This window comes from Cyclopterus lumpus, chromosome 1 (assembly GCF_009769545.1).
Source record: "Cyclopterus lumpus isolate fCycLum1 chromosome 1, fCycLum1.pri, whole genome shotgun sequence".
Lineage (NCBI taxonomy): Eukaryota > Metazoa > Chordata > Actinopteri > Perciformes > Cyclopteridae > Cyclopterus > Cyclopterus lumpus.
The window spans coordinates 18652338-18665647 of NC_046966.1; the positions used below are offsets into that span (position 1 = coordinate 18652338).

A 13310-nucleotide genomic window follows, 5' to 3' on the forward strand; every position below is an offset into this window, starting at 1 on the left:
CTTTTCCCAACTTCTAAAAACTCAAAAAAGGTTCTCTTTTTTTTCCTTGACATAGCAACGCGCCGCTCAGAATAATTACAGTGGCGGTTCAGAACAATGTGAGATCAAACGGGCTAATGTAGACATCCACTGACTCTTATAGTATTTAAGTGTAACAATTTCAACTGATATTAACAGTAAAAATCAATAATTACTTGTGTTTTCCATAAAGCCTCGATGCTTTGAGACAACAGGTGTGGCATGGTTTACACCTGTTTTAGGGTCGTGATTACACATTATGCCAATTCTGTTCACAGGCAAGTATAGTTTAAATGGAGGGAATCCAAGTCCACTTCCGTGTGCCGGAGTGTTGAGTGAGTCCACTGAATGAACTGGGACAGGATGTCGTATGTGTACAGATTGTAAAGCCCTCTGAGGCAAATTTGTAATTTGTGATATTGGGCTATATAAAATAAACTGAATTGAATTGAATGCTGTACTTGTAACATAGCAGCCTTATCTAGTTACTCACTGTGTTTGAGTCTTAAATACAAAATATGTTTAAAGAGGTTTCTAAGTAGTAATAAAGTGAGAATGTAAAATCAGCTAATGCTATTACTTAACCGGCTGATGAAGCGTACATATCATGGGCTTTCCAGTATCAAGCCGTTAGGACCACTATACATAACGCCTGAGGATGGAGCCATATGTGTGAGTTTCAAGGCGATGCATTGAAGTGAATTTCAAAGCTGCAACCATCTCAGTGTTCAGAGCGACCTTGCTACTGATGCGTCTCTGAGGTCCTACTGCTCTGGGTAATTCATATTGATTGCTCATTGTGTGACAGCAGCCCCCTCTGTTCCAGTCCTCCTCCCATTCAAACCCAGTTCCAAGGGGGCGGTTGTCGCCGTTGCCAGGCGAGTGATGCCCCGGCCTCCCTGGGTGGGCATACTGTGTACCCCTGCTGCCCTCTCTACCCTCCTTATCCTCTACCCCCCCACTACAACCCACCACCACCACCCTCTAAACACCCCACTCCGTCACACTGCTCGCCAAGGACAGAGGTCTCTTTCCACGTTGCCATGGAGATGCCGCACGGGAGAAATGTAAAGGGAGGGTGGGAGAAGTGCAGGGGGAGAGCGTGTGCAGCCAAGTGTGCTTGAGCCGGCATGTCTGAAAACGAGTCAAGGGAGAGGGAGAGGAGGGGGAGAGAGAGAGAGCGAAAGAATGAGAGAAAGGAAGAGCGGGAGGAGGGAAGAGGGGGCATTTGTGCAGACACCACTCCCCATGGGGCCTTGTGTGAGTGTGTAAAGGTGTGCATGCAAGACTGTGTGGGAAAGAAAGACTGCCAATGTGTGAATTTGTGAATAGGTGCGAGAGCAAGAAAATAATTTTTTGTAATTTCTTCTTCTTTTTTTTTTACACAAGCGTGTTTCTCCTTATGGCATTTAGAGGTAGGATAAAGCCGGGGTCACAGCCCAGGACTACACACACCTGACACACACACACACACACACACACACACAGTACCTTTCCCCTAGAGGGGGGTGGGTCCACCTCAAAGCTCTGTCTTAATCTAGCAATACAAACAGCTGTCTGCTGCTTTAACGTCAGTTTCATGGCCATACAGGTAAAAAAGCAGGATGTCATTTCATGTCCTATACCTTGGCCTTAACAACAGAGCCACCGGAGGATGGCAATGGAAACATGTAGGTTTTATGGTCGAGTATCAAAACCTGTTCGAGGTTTATACTGTGGTGCTGCAGGGAAAAAGAAGAAGTGTTGGTGCATGTGTGTGTGTGTGTTGTGTAGATAGTGACTCAGAGAGCAGTGTCTGTCTGACAGCGCACATGTCTGCAAGGAACTTACCTGACAATTTGAACAGTAGTTCTGAGGCCATTTTGACCGATATGTCCTGGGAGAACAGGTCTTTCTGGGGGCGGGCCAACGTCTCTAGAAGGTTACTCATCGGCTCAGTCTTCTCACTTGCCCCTAAAGTGCCAAAGGCCCGCAGGAAAGAGGCAGGTCGGGTGAGTTCAGCAGGGGGTGGGTCCACCTCCATGGGCTCTGCCTTTACTTTCACCCTCTGGTAATGATCTTTGTTGTTCTCTGCAGCAGATGATGGAGCAAAAGAGGAATAACTGATTAGACTTGATTTATCTTAAGAGTTTGTAAACGGATGTTTTGATACATTTTTGTTAAACGCAGCTTTGTTTACTTCAGTTCACTGTTGAGGCATGCAATAGCAACGTTTTCTTCAAGAATTCAGGGTAACAAAGAGTGAGTAATCGATATACATATAGTTATTTTGGGGGTTAAATTATTCCTTAAAGTAGTATTTTATATGTATGACTTTCACTTGTAATGCAGTACTTTAACATTGTGGTATGGGTACTTTACTTAAGTGAAGAATTTGAATTTGAGTACAGCCCAAAATTCACACCTGCTTCAAAAGGTTCTACAATCAGTAAAACTTACGACACCCTCTATTGTCAAAGCCTTCTTACGGGGGGAAAAAACATAACCCTCAGATAATAATAATAAATAATCTAAACAAAACAAAACAAAATAAAATACTTTGGACTTTCACCCAAATACAAGTACACCACACAACCAGCACACATGTTTAAGATGTTGCATAGACGGAATTAAAACTCAAAGAGGAAAATCCAAATAACAGCCAAAACATTGCAGCTAAAGCTGAGCTGAGCCGGTTAGCATCTAGCTGTGTAATCATTAGGGCAAAAGAGCACGGGAGGTCACACAGCTTCACGGGGAAGGCTCCAGCAGCTCATGTAGGTTCACTGAAGCGAAAAGAAAAGACTCTAAACAACTTTAAATGTAACCAAGAAGCAATTAATATATGTTTACAATAACTAGAGGTGTAGGATAGAAGATTTTCTGCTTGATAAAAGGTTTTCAGCACATGGACTAAAAAGGTGAAAACAGCTGTTGACTCACTCCTCATACAAGGAGGTGAGGCGAAGTGACCATCCTAAAAATAGGCAAGATGGCATCTGTTAGGAATGTCACGATTGCAGAAGGAAAACACAGACTCTCCTCTCTCTACGGATATTAAACAAAAGACTAGAGGTCGCCATAAAAAGGTTTGGGAAAGAATTCAAAAGGAAACTGTGATGCACGCTTTGTTTTCTTCACGGAGAGCTATTCTGTAATCAGAAAGTTGTTCTCCAATAGCCTATGTGGCTACATTTATTTGATTAAATGAAGGCTACAGTAAGTATACACTGGGCAGCTGTATGATAATAAATCAATCAATACATCCATTAGCATCTGTACAGCCAAGGTATCTGATCTCTGACTGCAGGGATGGCAGGAGACAGTGTTTCAGTGTGGCGACAAGCAAGAGCAAGACAAAGCAGTGGGGTTGATACAGTGCTGCTGACATGGCGACTCAGCACGATTATGGGATATATGAATTTGGCAGGGCATCGAGAGCAGCGGGAGGGGCAGGGGGAAAGGCTAGAAGAGCTGGAGAAAGAGTAGGGAGGGAAGGAGATACAAGACAGTGACCCTGTGCTGACCCTGACCCCCCTCCCCCTCGCATTCACCACTCATCTGCAGAACGAGGCCAGTGTGAGACACCAAGACCGGACCTTTAGTACATTGTGTACATGTGATGCAGAGTATCTACCGACTAAGTATACGTGTCTGCTACTGTGTTTGTGGGTGAATTAAAGTGTAAAGTCCCCCCGTGCTGCCTCCCTGAGGTCCAGGTGTAGCCAGCATGTGGGGGGACACTGACAACCATCAGCCGCACTAATCCCTTAATCAGGTGGCCAGAGTTGGCCAAGAGTAACCTAGGAGAGGCTGGTGGAGGGGCAGAGGAGGAGAGACGGGAGGGAGGTGGAGCCACTCTGTAAGGGTCAACAAAGGGACACGCAAGCTTCCATCATTGGATCACCACCCTAACGACGAGATGCTGAGTGGACTGCTGCGCTGCAAAAACAGTTACACACACAAACACATCCCTGCACTAACGGACACCATATGTAGTTGAGCTCCCAGCGCGGGGACAAACATGCTTACGACCCAAAGAGCCATTACTGAGAGGTCACGTGACACAGTGTGTGTTTACGAGCAAATGTTTTCTCTCCGACACCACATTGAAAGCATAACATCAGAGCAGGCCAGATCAGAAGTCTACCTGTCACACAATGAAAATGTGGCCTTATTCCCACACTGATAATAGCTGTGGCTTTTTGGTCAGGGTCATGACCTAATGTTCTGAAGCCATAAAAAGCTGCCCTTAGTCTGCCTGAATCCAGCTTGTGTGTGTGTGTGTCTGTAAGTGAGTGCGTGTGTCCTGTGCGTCTGTGAGAGTATGTGTCATCCCCTCTGGTGCAGAAGCCTCTTCTGTGATACACCAGCTGCCATTAGGCCACAGAATCAGGTCTAAAAGAGTGTGTGTGTGTGTGTGTGTGTGTGTGTGTGTGTGTGTGTGTGTGCGTGTGTGTGTATGTGCGTGTGTGTGGAGACAAAGGTGTCTAAATTACATGAAATGTAATGTCTGTTCCCTCCTTCACTAAATATCATAGCGTTGTACCGCCACCAAAAACATATTTACATTATACATATTATAATATACATATAATAATATTTTAAAAACACACTAATGGTATACATGAGACCTGCTTTGTGGTCATATTTTAGAACTATTAGAAATCAGGGAAACAGACTTCTTAAGTATTATTTTATTACATACAAAGCATTATGAATTAGTCGGTAGAGTTTGTCTGTCTGTCCTCTTGTCTGATCATTACATAGGGACAACATGGTCCAATGTAACTCTTAGTTACAATGATATTCCCTTTTTACCTGAAGGTTTCACCTTTCAACTGCTTAAACTTGTTTTAAGTAACAGGCGCAACAACTAAGTATACATGAACACATCTTTGTTCTTCTGGCTTGTGTTTGTTTATCCATTTTATTTGTATTTTGAGTGCTTAAAATTCACATCACTGCTCAATCAAATGCACACGGTTCATATTCAGGAAGCACTGCGTGTAATAGCGACACACTAATAAACTGCCGGATCGCAAGTCTGTCTGGATTAGGTGGGTTAAAGTGCATCCAAATGTATCGGAAGCTTTTTTTCAGCTCCATTTGGTTTGTAATGGCAACCAAATTTCACAGTTTTACAATGTGTGTGAATGTGATCTGTATGCCAAGGTACTTTAAATGCACTATACATACCTTGCTCCCTCTGAAGCAGCAGCACTCAAGTTTTGAGTCAGAATGAAAGTGATTGGGGTTTGTGAGATGTTCTGTTTTTAGTGATCAACTTTGACCTCTGGTGTCCACTTGAATCTGCGTGAATGTGACAGCCTCTTTCGCTGAGAATATACAGTAGGAAGGCACGGACCCTAGACAGATTTGTTACTACACAAAAAAGTCACACACCATTAGTGACTTAGTGCTCACAAAGTCAATTTATTGCACCACTTTGATGCACTGATGGCACAGGAACAAAAACGTGGACAGACAAGAGGGAGAGGTGAGGAGGAAGGGTAAAGAAAGAGAAAGAATTGTCAAACAGTGCCAGAAAAAGAACACCAGAGGGTAAGAGAGAAAACAAGAAAGTGGGATGAGAGAGAGAAGAGCTGGGGGAGGACAGAAGGATGAGGAAGGGCTAGAGCCTAAATGACAACCTCTCTACCTCTCTTCCCCCCACCCCCCTACCATTATCTTAGTCTACCCTTCTCCCTGCTCTGTTATTCCACATCTCTCTATCCCTGCCCCCATCCCTCTCTCTCTTTTCTCCTGCTCTCTAGCCGACCTGCCCAGACAGGGGTGAAGAGTTCATGCGCTTCAAAGGCTGCAGTGTGGAGACTGCATGTCATGTGGGAGCCACAGCAGCCTTGCCTGCAGACTTCACAGACAGCTGCTGCTACAATTGATCCTCAACCAGCTAGCTCTCAGTAGTTCCACCTTCCAACGTTCTCAAACTGCGGCTACATCTGACTCTAGAGCAGCGTGCTTGATGATCAGCCCACGAGAACCAGAAATGGTCGTTATTAAAGTGGTCCGAAACAACAAAAAAAACATTTTGGCACAAGCTGGAGCTGATCCAAGGAGAGTGAAGCTTCATCATAGATGAAAGACAAAAAGACGACAAGTGATGTGCCCCAGTCATTCTGTCAATCACTACCTACCCAGGAAACAAACACCTACACCAAGGGCCAAAAAGAATCAACTCTGCATTTCTGTAAATAGAACTACAGGCAGTGATAAGTAGTCGGAGAGACAGAAAGAAAGATGTGGAGGTGTGTGGGGGGGGGGGGCGTAAGAGAGGTCAGCGAGCGGCCACACCGAGGGGGCATGATGAGGACACCGTAGAGCTCAACAGAGTAATACTGTACTAATACTGTACAGTAATGCCACTGTTGTGCATTAGAATGGTGAACTGCTTACAGTCTGCCATGATAAGTCATATTTAGTCAATAGTGAATCCTTTAATGTGAGGTTGAAGAGGAAGTTGCTTGGTAGCATTTTCTCCTGAAAGCCAAAGAAGGCGAGGCTTCTGATATCATCTTTACTGTTTCTGTTGTTTAAATACATACATTTGCTCTGTCACATAACAGCTGGGGACCAGTGTAACCAGGGCTATGTTACATCTTCCTAACTTACTTCAGCTGTGCTTAACTACCACAGACTGTAGAAAAGCTGGACGTAGTCTCAGCTAATTTAAAAACAGGTAAAGCGGTGGATAGTTGGTGGAGCTGAGGCGGTGCCCGAGTAACCCAGCAGAGGAGACAGCTAGCTACGACCTGGCAATCAGCCGCCACTCCAATGAAAGGAGTGAATCAAAAAAGAATTGCCATCTGTGCAGTTGCCATAAACAGGGATAATACCTGTGGGGACCAAAATTGTTTTTGTCAGAAAAAAAATCCAATATTTGGCACTTACGTGTTGGCTTCTTTTTATTTCCAGCACAGAAAGTTTCCGCTTGTTTACAACCAATGGTGAAAATCCGGTAGAAGTACTGATATGACATGTACGCTCCATACAAACAAGGTAGTGTACAGTGTTGGTGAAGTTTTATAATAAAAAATAAAAAAATCTCAATTCTATCATCAATTGCAATGGATGTGAGTGGTGCAAATAAGCAGAAATCATATAATACTGCAGAATAATGAGAAGAAAAAATAAAACACATTCTACAACCAGTGGAAACATAAAGAAAAAGCACACATCAATACGCCTGTCTGCATCTATCATCCTAAACTGATCATAGACTTTAAGAAAGCCTTCCACTTTGTTAGACTAAATCCTCATAGCTACCCTAAAGCCGGCAGGAGAAGTACAATGTGTGTTTTATCTGCAACAAGTGACGCATCAAACAGCAGAGACATTATCCAGTGTGGTTACGTCCAGGAATTCGAACTAGGGTGGTTTATCTGTCAAATAATTGTGTTATCTAGCAGAATTCAAACGCATGTTTTAATTAAAGAGTAAACTTTTCAGCTAAACAAACCTCCCTCAAAACTCTTGATGAAGAGGTGTGTAACTGTCAGATGTATCCAGTTGACCGTGACGATAGCCACGCTGTAGGCTGACAACTTGTGGTATGTCAGTCAGCTGTGGCTCCTACAGTAGGACGCAATCATGTGACATATTTTGGAGGGATGCCAGGTACAGTTTGATTACAACCAGCGTTAATTATTTCTCAATCAATCAGACTTGGCTACTGCTGTAAGAACTGCCAATGCTCCTGGAAATCATCACCCACTTTCCTGCTTCTTGCTGCATTCAGCTAATTGCTCCGATACGCGGACAAAAAAAGACGATACCATTTTCTTATGAAAACCATAGGTATCAGCAATCGGTAGACGCTGATGTATCAAACCAGGGTTTAACACCCGTTTAATAAACCTACATTTTAATGTAAACCAGAAAAAGAAGGTCCATGTTGCTTTGTTACTGCTGGATGTTTCAGTAGGCTGTGGTTTTCTATCATTAGCAACAAAAAGAACCTCATGAGCTCCACATTTGTAGCTGTCAGTTTGGTTCGAAGTCTTTCTGCTCCTTTGTGGTCAAAAATGGCTTAATGCAACTTATATTAGGAAGGTAACGAGCACTGCAGGGGGGGGGAAGGACTTTAAAATGTCCTCAGAGATGTAAGGCCTGTTCCTAAGGAATGAGGAATGAGTTAAGCAAGTACAAAGTGTGATTTCACACCTATAGTGAGGGTGGCTGGATGGTGAGTGGGTGGCACGGCTGTTACCCACACGATGCCAGTCTGCCAGGCCACCACCTAGGGCCCTGTACCCCCCTTCCCCTCCCTTCCTGTGACGCCATGTTCCCCTTGCCCTGCAACACCAGTGCCCATCTGCTAGGACACGTTAGCCTCTGGCGCCAGGGACTATTTAGTCTGGCGTAATTAGCCCCCAGACACCAGCAGCCTGGTTTTAAACAGATGTGGGGGAGGTAGCGCTTGTAAGGCGACTCAACACGACCAACCAATGTTTGATAAGGAAGAGAGGAGAAAGGAGGGGGAAGGAGAGAGAGAACAAGTGACCTAGTTAAAGGGATGATGCAACTCATGTTACAGCACAATGGGCAGTAATGATGACAACCCCACTTGCTCGGACTGTCCAATGCCGTGGTCGAGGAGGGATGAGCAGCGGGAATCTAATTAGGCTGTGTCCATTTGCTGTACGCCAAGCAACAATGAGGAAATGGGCCCTTTTTAACAGAGAAATGGTGCTTTTTTTGAACAAGGAAACTGCTTAGTCTAAACTCCCGATTGTGATTTCCCTATTTAAGTATCCGTACTGGGTTATTGTGCTCTGGGGCTGACCTTTAACAGGGGACAGAAAGAGGTTACAGTGTAGATGCCCTTGAACCTCATGACCATAATCACACGTGACTGTAACGACATTGACCTTTCCCTGTCTCTCTCCTTCTCTCCTCGCCATCTTTTCTCCTTCCCTTCCCCCCAGGGTCATTTGAGGGTCCAGACTCTTGTCAAGGCTGTCACTCTAGACAGCCCTCTTCATCTACCGCCCCCGCTGTTGCCATGGCAATGGACGGCACTGCGCTCTGAGGACTGTGTGAGGGGGCAGAGGGAGCCAGCGGACAGATGAACGCTGCAGCATCTTTCCCTAACCTAGGTCAACCTTGCAGAGCTAGTGTAAGTGATGGGTGAGGATAAACGCTGGCCATGCTGCTTGAGAACCAAATACACTGGCAGGGTAGCATCGATGCAGGGATTGGAAATGGCAAAATTGTTGGGAGAGGAACAATGACCAAACAAAGAACATAGGTGGAGGCAGTACACTGGAGGAATTACATCCTGCCCACATCATTCTCTCAGCTTCTCTCCCCGATTAAAACACAAAGGCCAGCGTACTAAATCTGTTTTTATTGTTGTTGTTTTAAAGTAGTAATCATGTCATCTCGGTCTTCCTCAAAGACACGCACAAAAGCACACACACGCACAGGAAAATGTGACCTGGGGGCAGGCACTGGAGCAGCACACGTGTAGGACCACAGAGCTTCCAGCCAACATGACTCACTCCGAACACTAGTCAACCCAGAGAGAACAATGGCAACCGGTGTGTGAGGTGTCTGTCAAGTACGCATACACTGGCACAGGATGAAGAGCCGCAGATGGAGTAACGCCCCACTGCGCCACCATCAGACTGCCATTTGCTTTGTGCTTTTAAACACTGTGCATATTTGCACGAGTGTGTCACACACACACACACACACACACACACACACACTTTATGGCTGCGCCATTCTAGCATACCATCAATTCCAATATTGAAATGGATCTGTATTATTTTTTTTACAACAATGCATTTAGTATTGCAAAAATTGTTGAAATCAGGAATTTAAAAAAAACATATAGCTAGGGAAGCCGGCTCTGTTGGTACATACTGATGAATCCTACCTGACAGATACACTCCAGTCGCCCACAGAGGACAAACACCTGTCCATAATACACTTGAACTGGACCTGGCATTCAGTAGTGATTGTGAATGTAGGCTATAATAAGAAGCGGCTTTAACGTTTATTTAGCAGTGTGTAGTAATTGAAAAATAACAACAGGTGAAACAACACAAGAGCAGCAGCAGCACTGTTGCAAGTGCTACACAATAAAGAACTGGGCTTGAGTCCCTGCCTGAGGACTTGGTACCAACATGCATGCGGAGCTCAAACCAAAAGCTGTAAAGGCTAAATCATGCTGCATTGGATGATGACAGAGTGGTCAACGCAGGTGGAAATTGTTTAACTACCTCTCATGAACAAGGTTTGAGTTTTAAGTTCAATGTAGTACGCAAATACTGTAGATCTAATGCCTTTTGACAGCACTGTTGAGAAGACAAAACAGAACTGATCCTCAACGCACTGGTTCTTTTTTCCACAATAACTTTAAAATAAACCACAGATGCACAGAGTGGTACTGTAAATAGAAAATGAAGGGATACCAAAATATCATCACAGAGGGTACAAAGACATTCACAGCCACTATCTAGAGCAGAGGCCTCAAAGAAACAAAAGATGCTTTTTCACCACAGGTACACATTGCTCACCTTTGAGAAGGCCCCAATTTCAGCTTGGTTAGGTGTGTCATGGCAGAAAACAACAGAACCCTTTCATGGCAGTCGGTGACATAACCTTTGGCCTAAAACTAACCTCCTGAGCCGTTATTGGCTGATCTGAAACTAAAACTGCCGCCCAGCGCAACACATATCAATAACACAGTGCATGGTCTGTTCTTTCAATGAAATAGTTGTGTATGGAAATGACTGGTACTTTTCTATGCATATCTGCAGAAGCTTAACAAATACAGTGAATGCATCCATAATTGCGACCACATATGGAATGTTTGCTTAGATTTAGTATAATTAAATAATTGTGTGTACTGTAGCAAACATGCACAGATCCACAGAGCCAGTTCGTACATACCTGAAAGCTTAATCAGCAGCTCAGAGGCAACCTTAATGTTGATATCCTGGTTCAGCAAGGTATTCTTAGTCCTGGGACTTCCTTCCCTTGGTTTCAGTGACCCTGGGCGCTCTGTGGCAGCTGCCGCCCCCACTGGCCCGTTCTGGCAGAAAGTTGCAGGGAAGCTTGGCTGTACCTGGCTCTGGGACTGGGAGGTTGGTCGAGGGCTCACTGCTTCCTCCACTTTGGGCTCTTCCTTCAGGTGGAATGGAGACTTGAGAGTCTCCCTCTGGTTGGCCGCTGCAGCCAGAAAGAAAAGAAGGAATGAGATGAAATTAGGAAAGAGAATTTGAGTGCACCGGGAAAAGAAGAAAAAAAAAAAAAGAGTCCAAATACAGTTTGTGACAAGTGAGGTTTGTTGGGTATTTCTAATAAGATCTATGTTAAGTTAAACCCAGAAATAACAAGAGGCAATATGGCTGCTCTATTCTTCCCATCAAGACATTACTTACTGAGTGTATTGCACGCTTTTATTTTAAAGTAATGTTATCAGAACAATATAACAGGCACTCTCGGAGCAACAGCAAGTTAACATACGGTATATAAATCTGTTTTCTCTTTTCTTCTGAACAGGTACCAGAAGAAACATTTGTCTTGTATCAGGGAACAGCATAAACAGCCTCTGTACAGTAGTATGGGTCCCTGTTAGAGTGAGGTTAAGTGGTCTAGCGCAAACAAAAGTACACAGCTGGAATTTACTGTGTAGGGAAATTTTTAGTCTGTAAAGCTTCTGGATTTCCTTTGGAGAATCTCAGTCAAAGAAAAAATAACTTTGTCAAACGCACTGTTCTGCAGAGATACTGTGACAGAGCGCGTGTTCGAACGGCAGATGTCTCGCAGCAGCATCATATTTCTTGCACTATCCGTGCTAACTTTAATGGAAACTGTGGGTACCCAGCATGCAGTAGCCTCCAGTGAGAGCAACAGTTGGTGCACCTTGTAACGCCGTCACTTGTGTAGTCCGCTCCGTTTCACAAGTGCGACTTGAGGGAGGCTCATACGCGCCGTCATTCATTGCGATTCTAAGGACGCTCCTCAGACCGACATCTTCTACTACAGGAATCAGCCATGCAGTCCGTTACTATCCACTTGGCCGAGGCATTTGTTTGGGTAGCTATTGGCTGGCATCAATGCTGTGTAACGCCTTTAAGTGGTACTTCATGTTCGTAGTACTCCGGTGACAAGATCATTTCAGTTTACAGTGGTTACAAATAGCTTTGCTTTAATCAACTAAGTTTTTTATTTATATTTATAAAAAATAAATACAAAAGTATAATACATTAAAATGCAAATTGAATGGAACCACAAAGTGGTCCACAGTGGATTTTCACAGCCCTATCTCCGCAACAGACACCACAGTTGGCGCGCTGTGGGCCGACACAAAGGGTGCAACCTCATGACTGTCCTTCTCTCTTGGTCTTCAGGGCATCCACAACAAATGCCCAATTCATTTCCCTCCTCTTTTCTCCTTCACACTTCCCCTCCCCCATCCCATTCATTTCTGTACACTTTATTCTCAGCTCTATTCTACTTCACGTCTGGTTTCCTTATCCCTCCTCGCCCCGGACATTGGCTGAATCCTCTTCAGACATAAGGACAAAAAAAAATAACTACTTCTGTAGAGCGCGATAGCAATCGGCTAAAGTCTAATCTGCCATCTCTGCAGCGTGTAGCCTAGGTTAGGGAGTGAACTGTCACATGGATCCCTCTGCTCTAATGCCATCTTCAAGAGAAACTGGGCCACATCTAATCCGCCTTAGATGAATAATTAATAATTAGACATGGAGCAACTTCCGATAGCCACCAAGAAAAGAACAGCAGGGCAAGCGCCTCTCTTTGTGTCTCTCAGCACGTTCCACTACACTCTGCACTAAAACAAAGGTTTACACAGGCTTACGGCATTGTTGACATTTAAGATGGCTATACAACTATGAAGGAATCTGCAGAAATATATGTTTTTAAATGTATTTTACTTGATATCTTCATTATATTCAGTGCAACTATGGGAACTATGAGGGTTAAAGGATACTATTGTCCACTGCCCTAACGTGATTTACAATGGGTGCACCAAGCCCTTTATCAGAAACAATTACAACAATATATATATTATTGAAATAATTTTAATTTCTTTCCAGTTTTATGAATGAATAGCAAATGATACTTTATTTTTTATTTTTGGTCTTATTATAATAAATTATAAACACCTGCTTTAGAAGGAAGTGGGAGAAGCAAAGTTTCTTTGAGTAACACGTTTGTAGAAGTCTCTGTCGAACTTTATGTTCTCCTCATTGTTTCCATGTTATTGTTTGCCAAAAGTAAAACAAATAAGCCTTGATGGATGAAACAGTATC

At 44.0% G+C, this 13310-nt stretch overlaps 1 protein-coding gene across 1 annotated transcript in view; it reads right to left on the minus strand.

The window, feature by feature from the left end:
* Positions 1–13310, minus strand: part of znf827 (zinc finger protein 827) — a 61383-nt gene that overhangs the window by 19087 nt on the left and 28986 nt on the right. Inside the window, exons 5-6 of the mRNA XM_034533514.1 lie at positions 10921–11199; positions 1849–2088 (exon numbers count right to left, since the gene is read on the minus strand). Coding sequence (XP_034389405.1) covers positions 1849–2088; positions 10921–11199 — 519 coding nt within the window. The remainder of the gene's footprint in view (positions 1–1848; positions 2089–10920; positions 11200–13310) is intronic.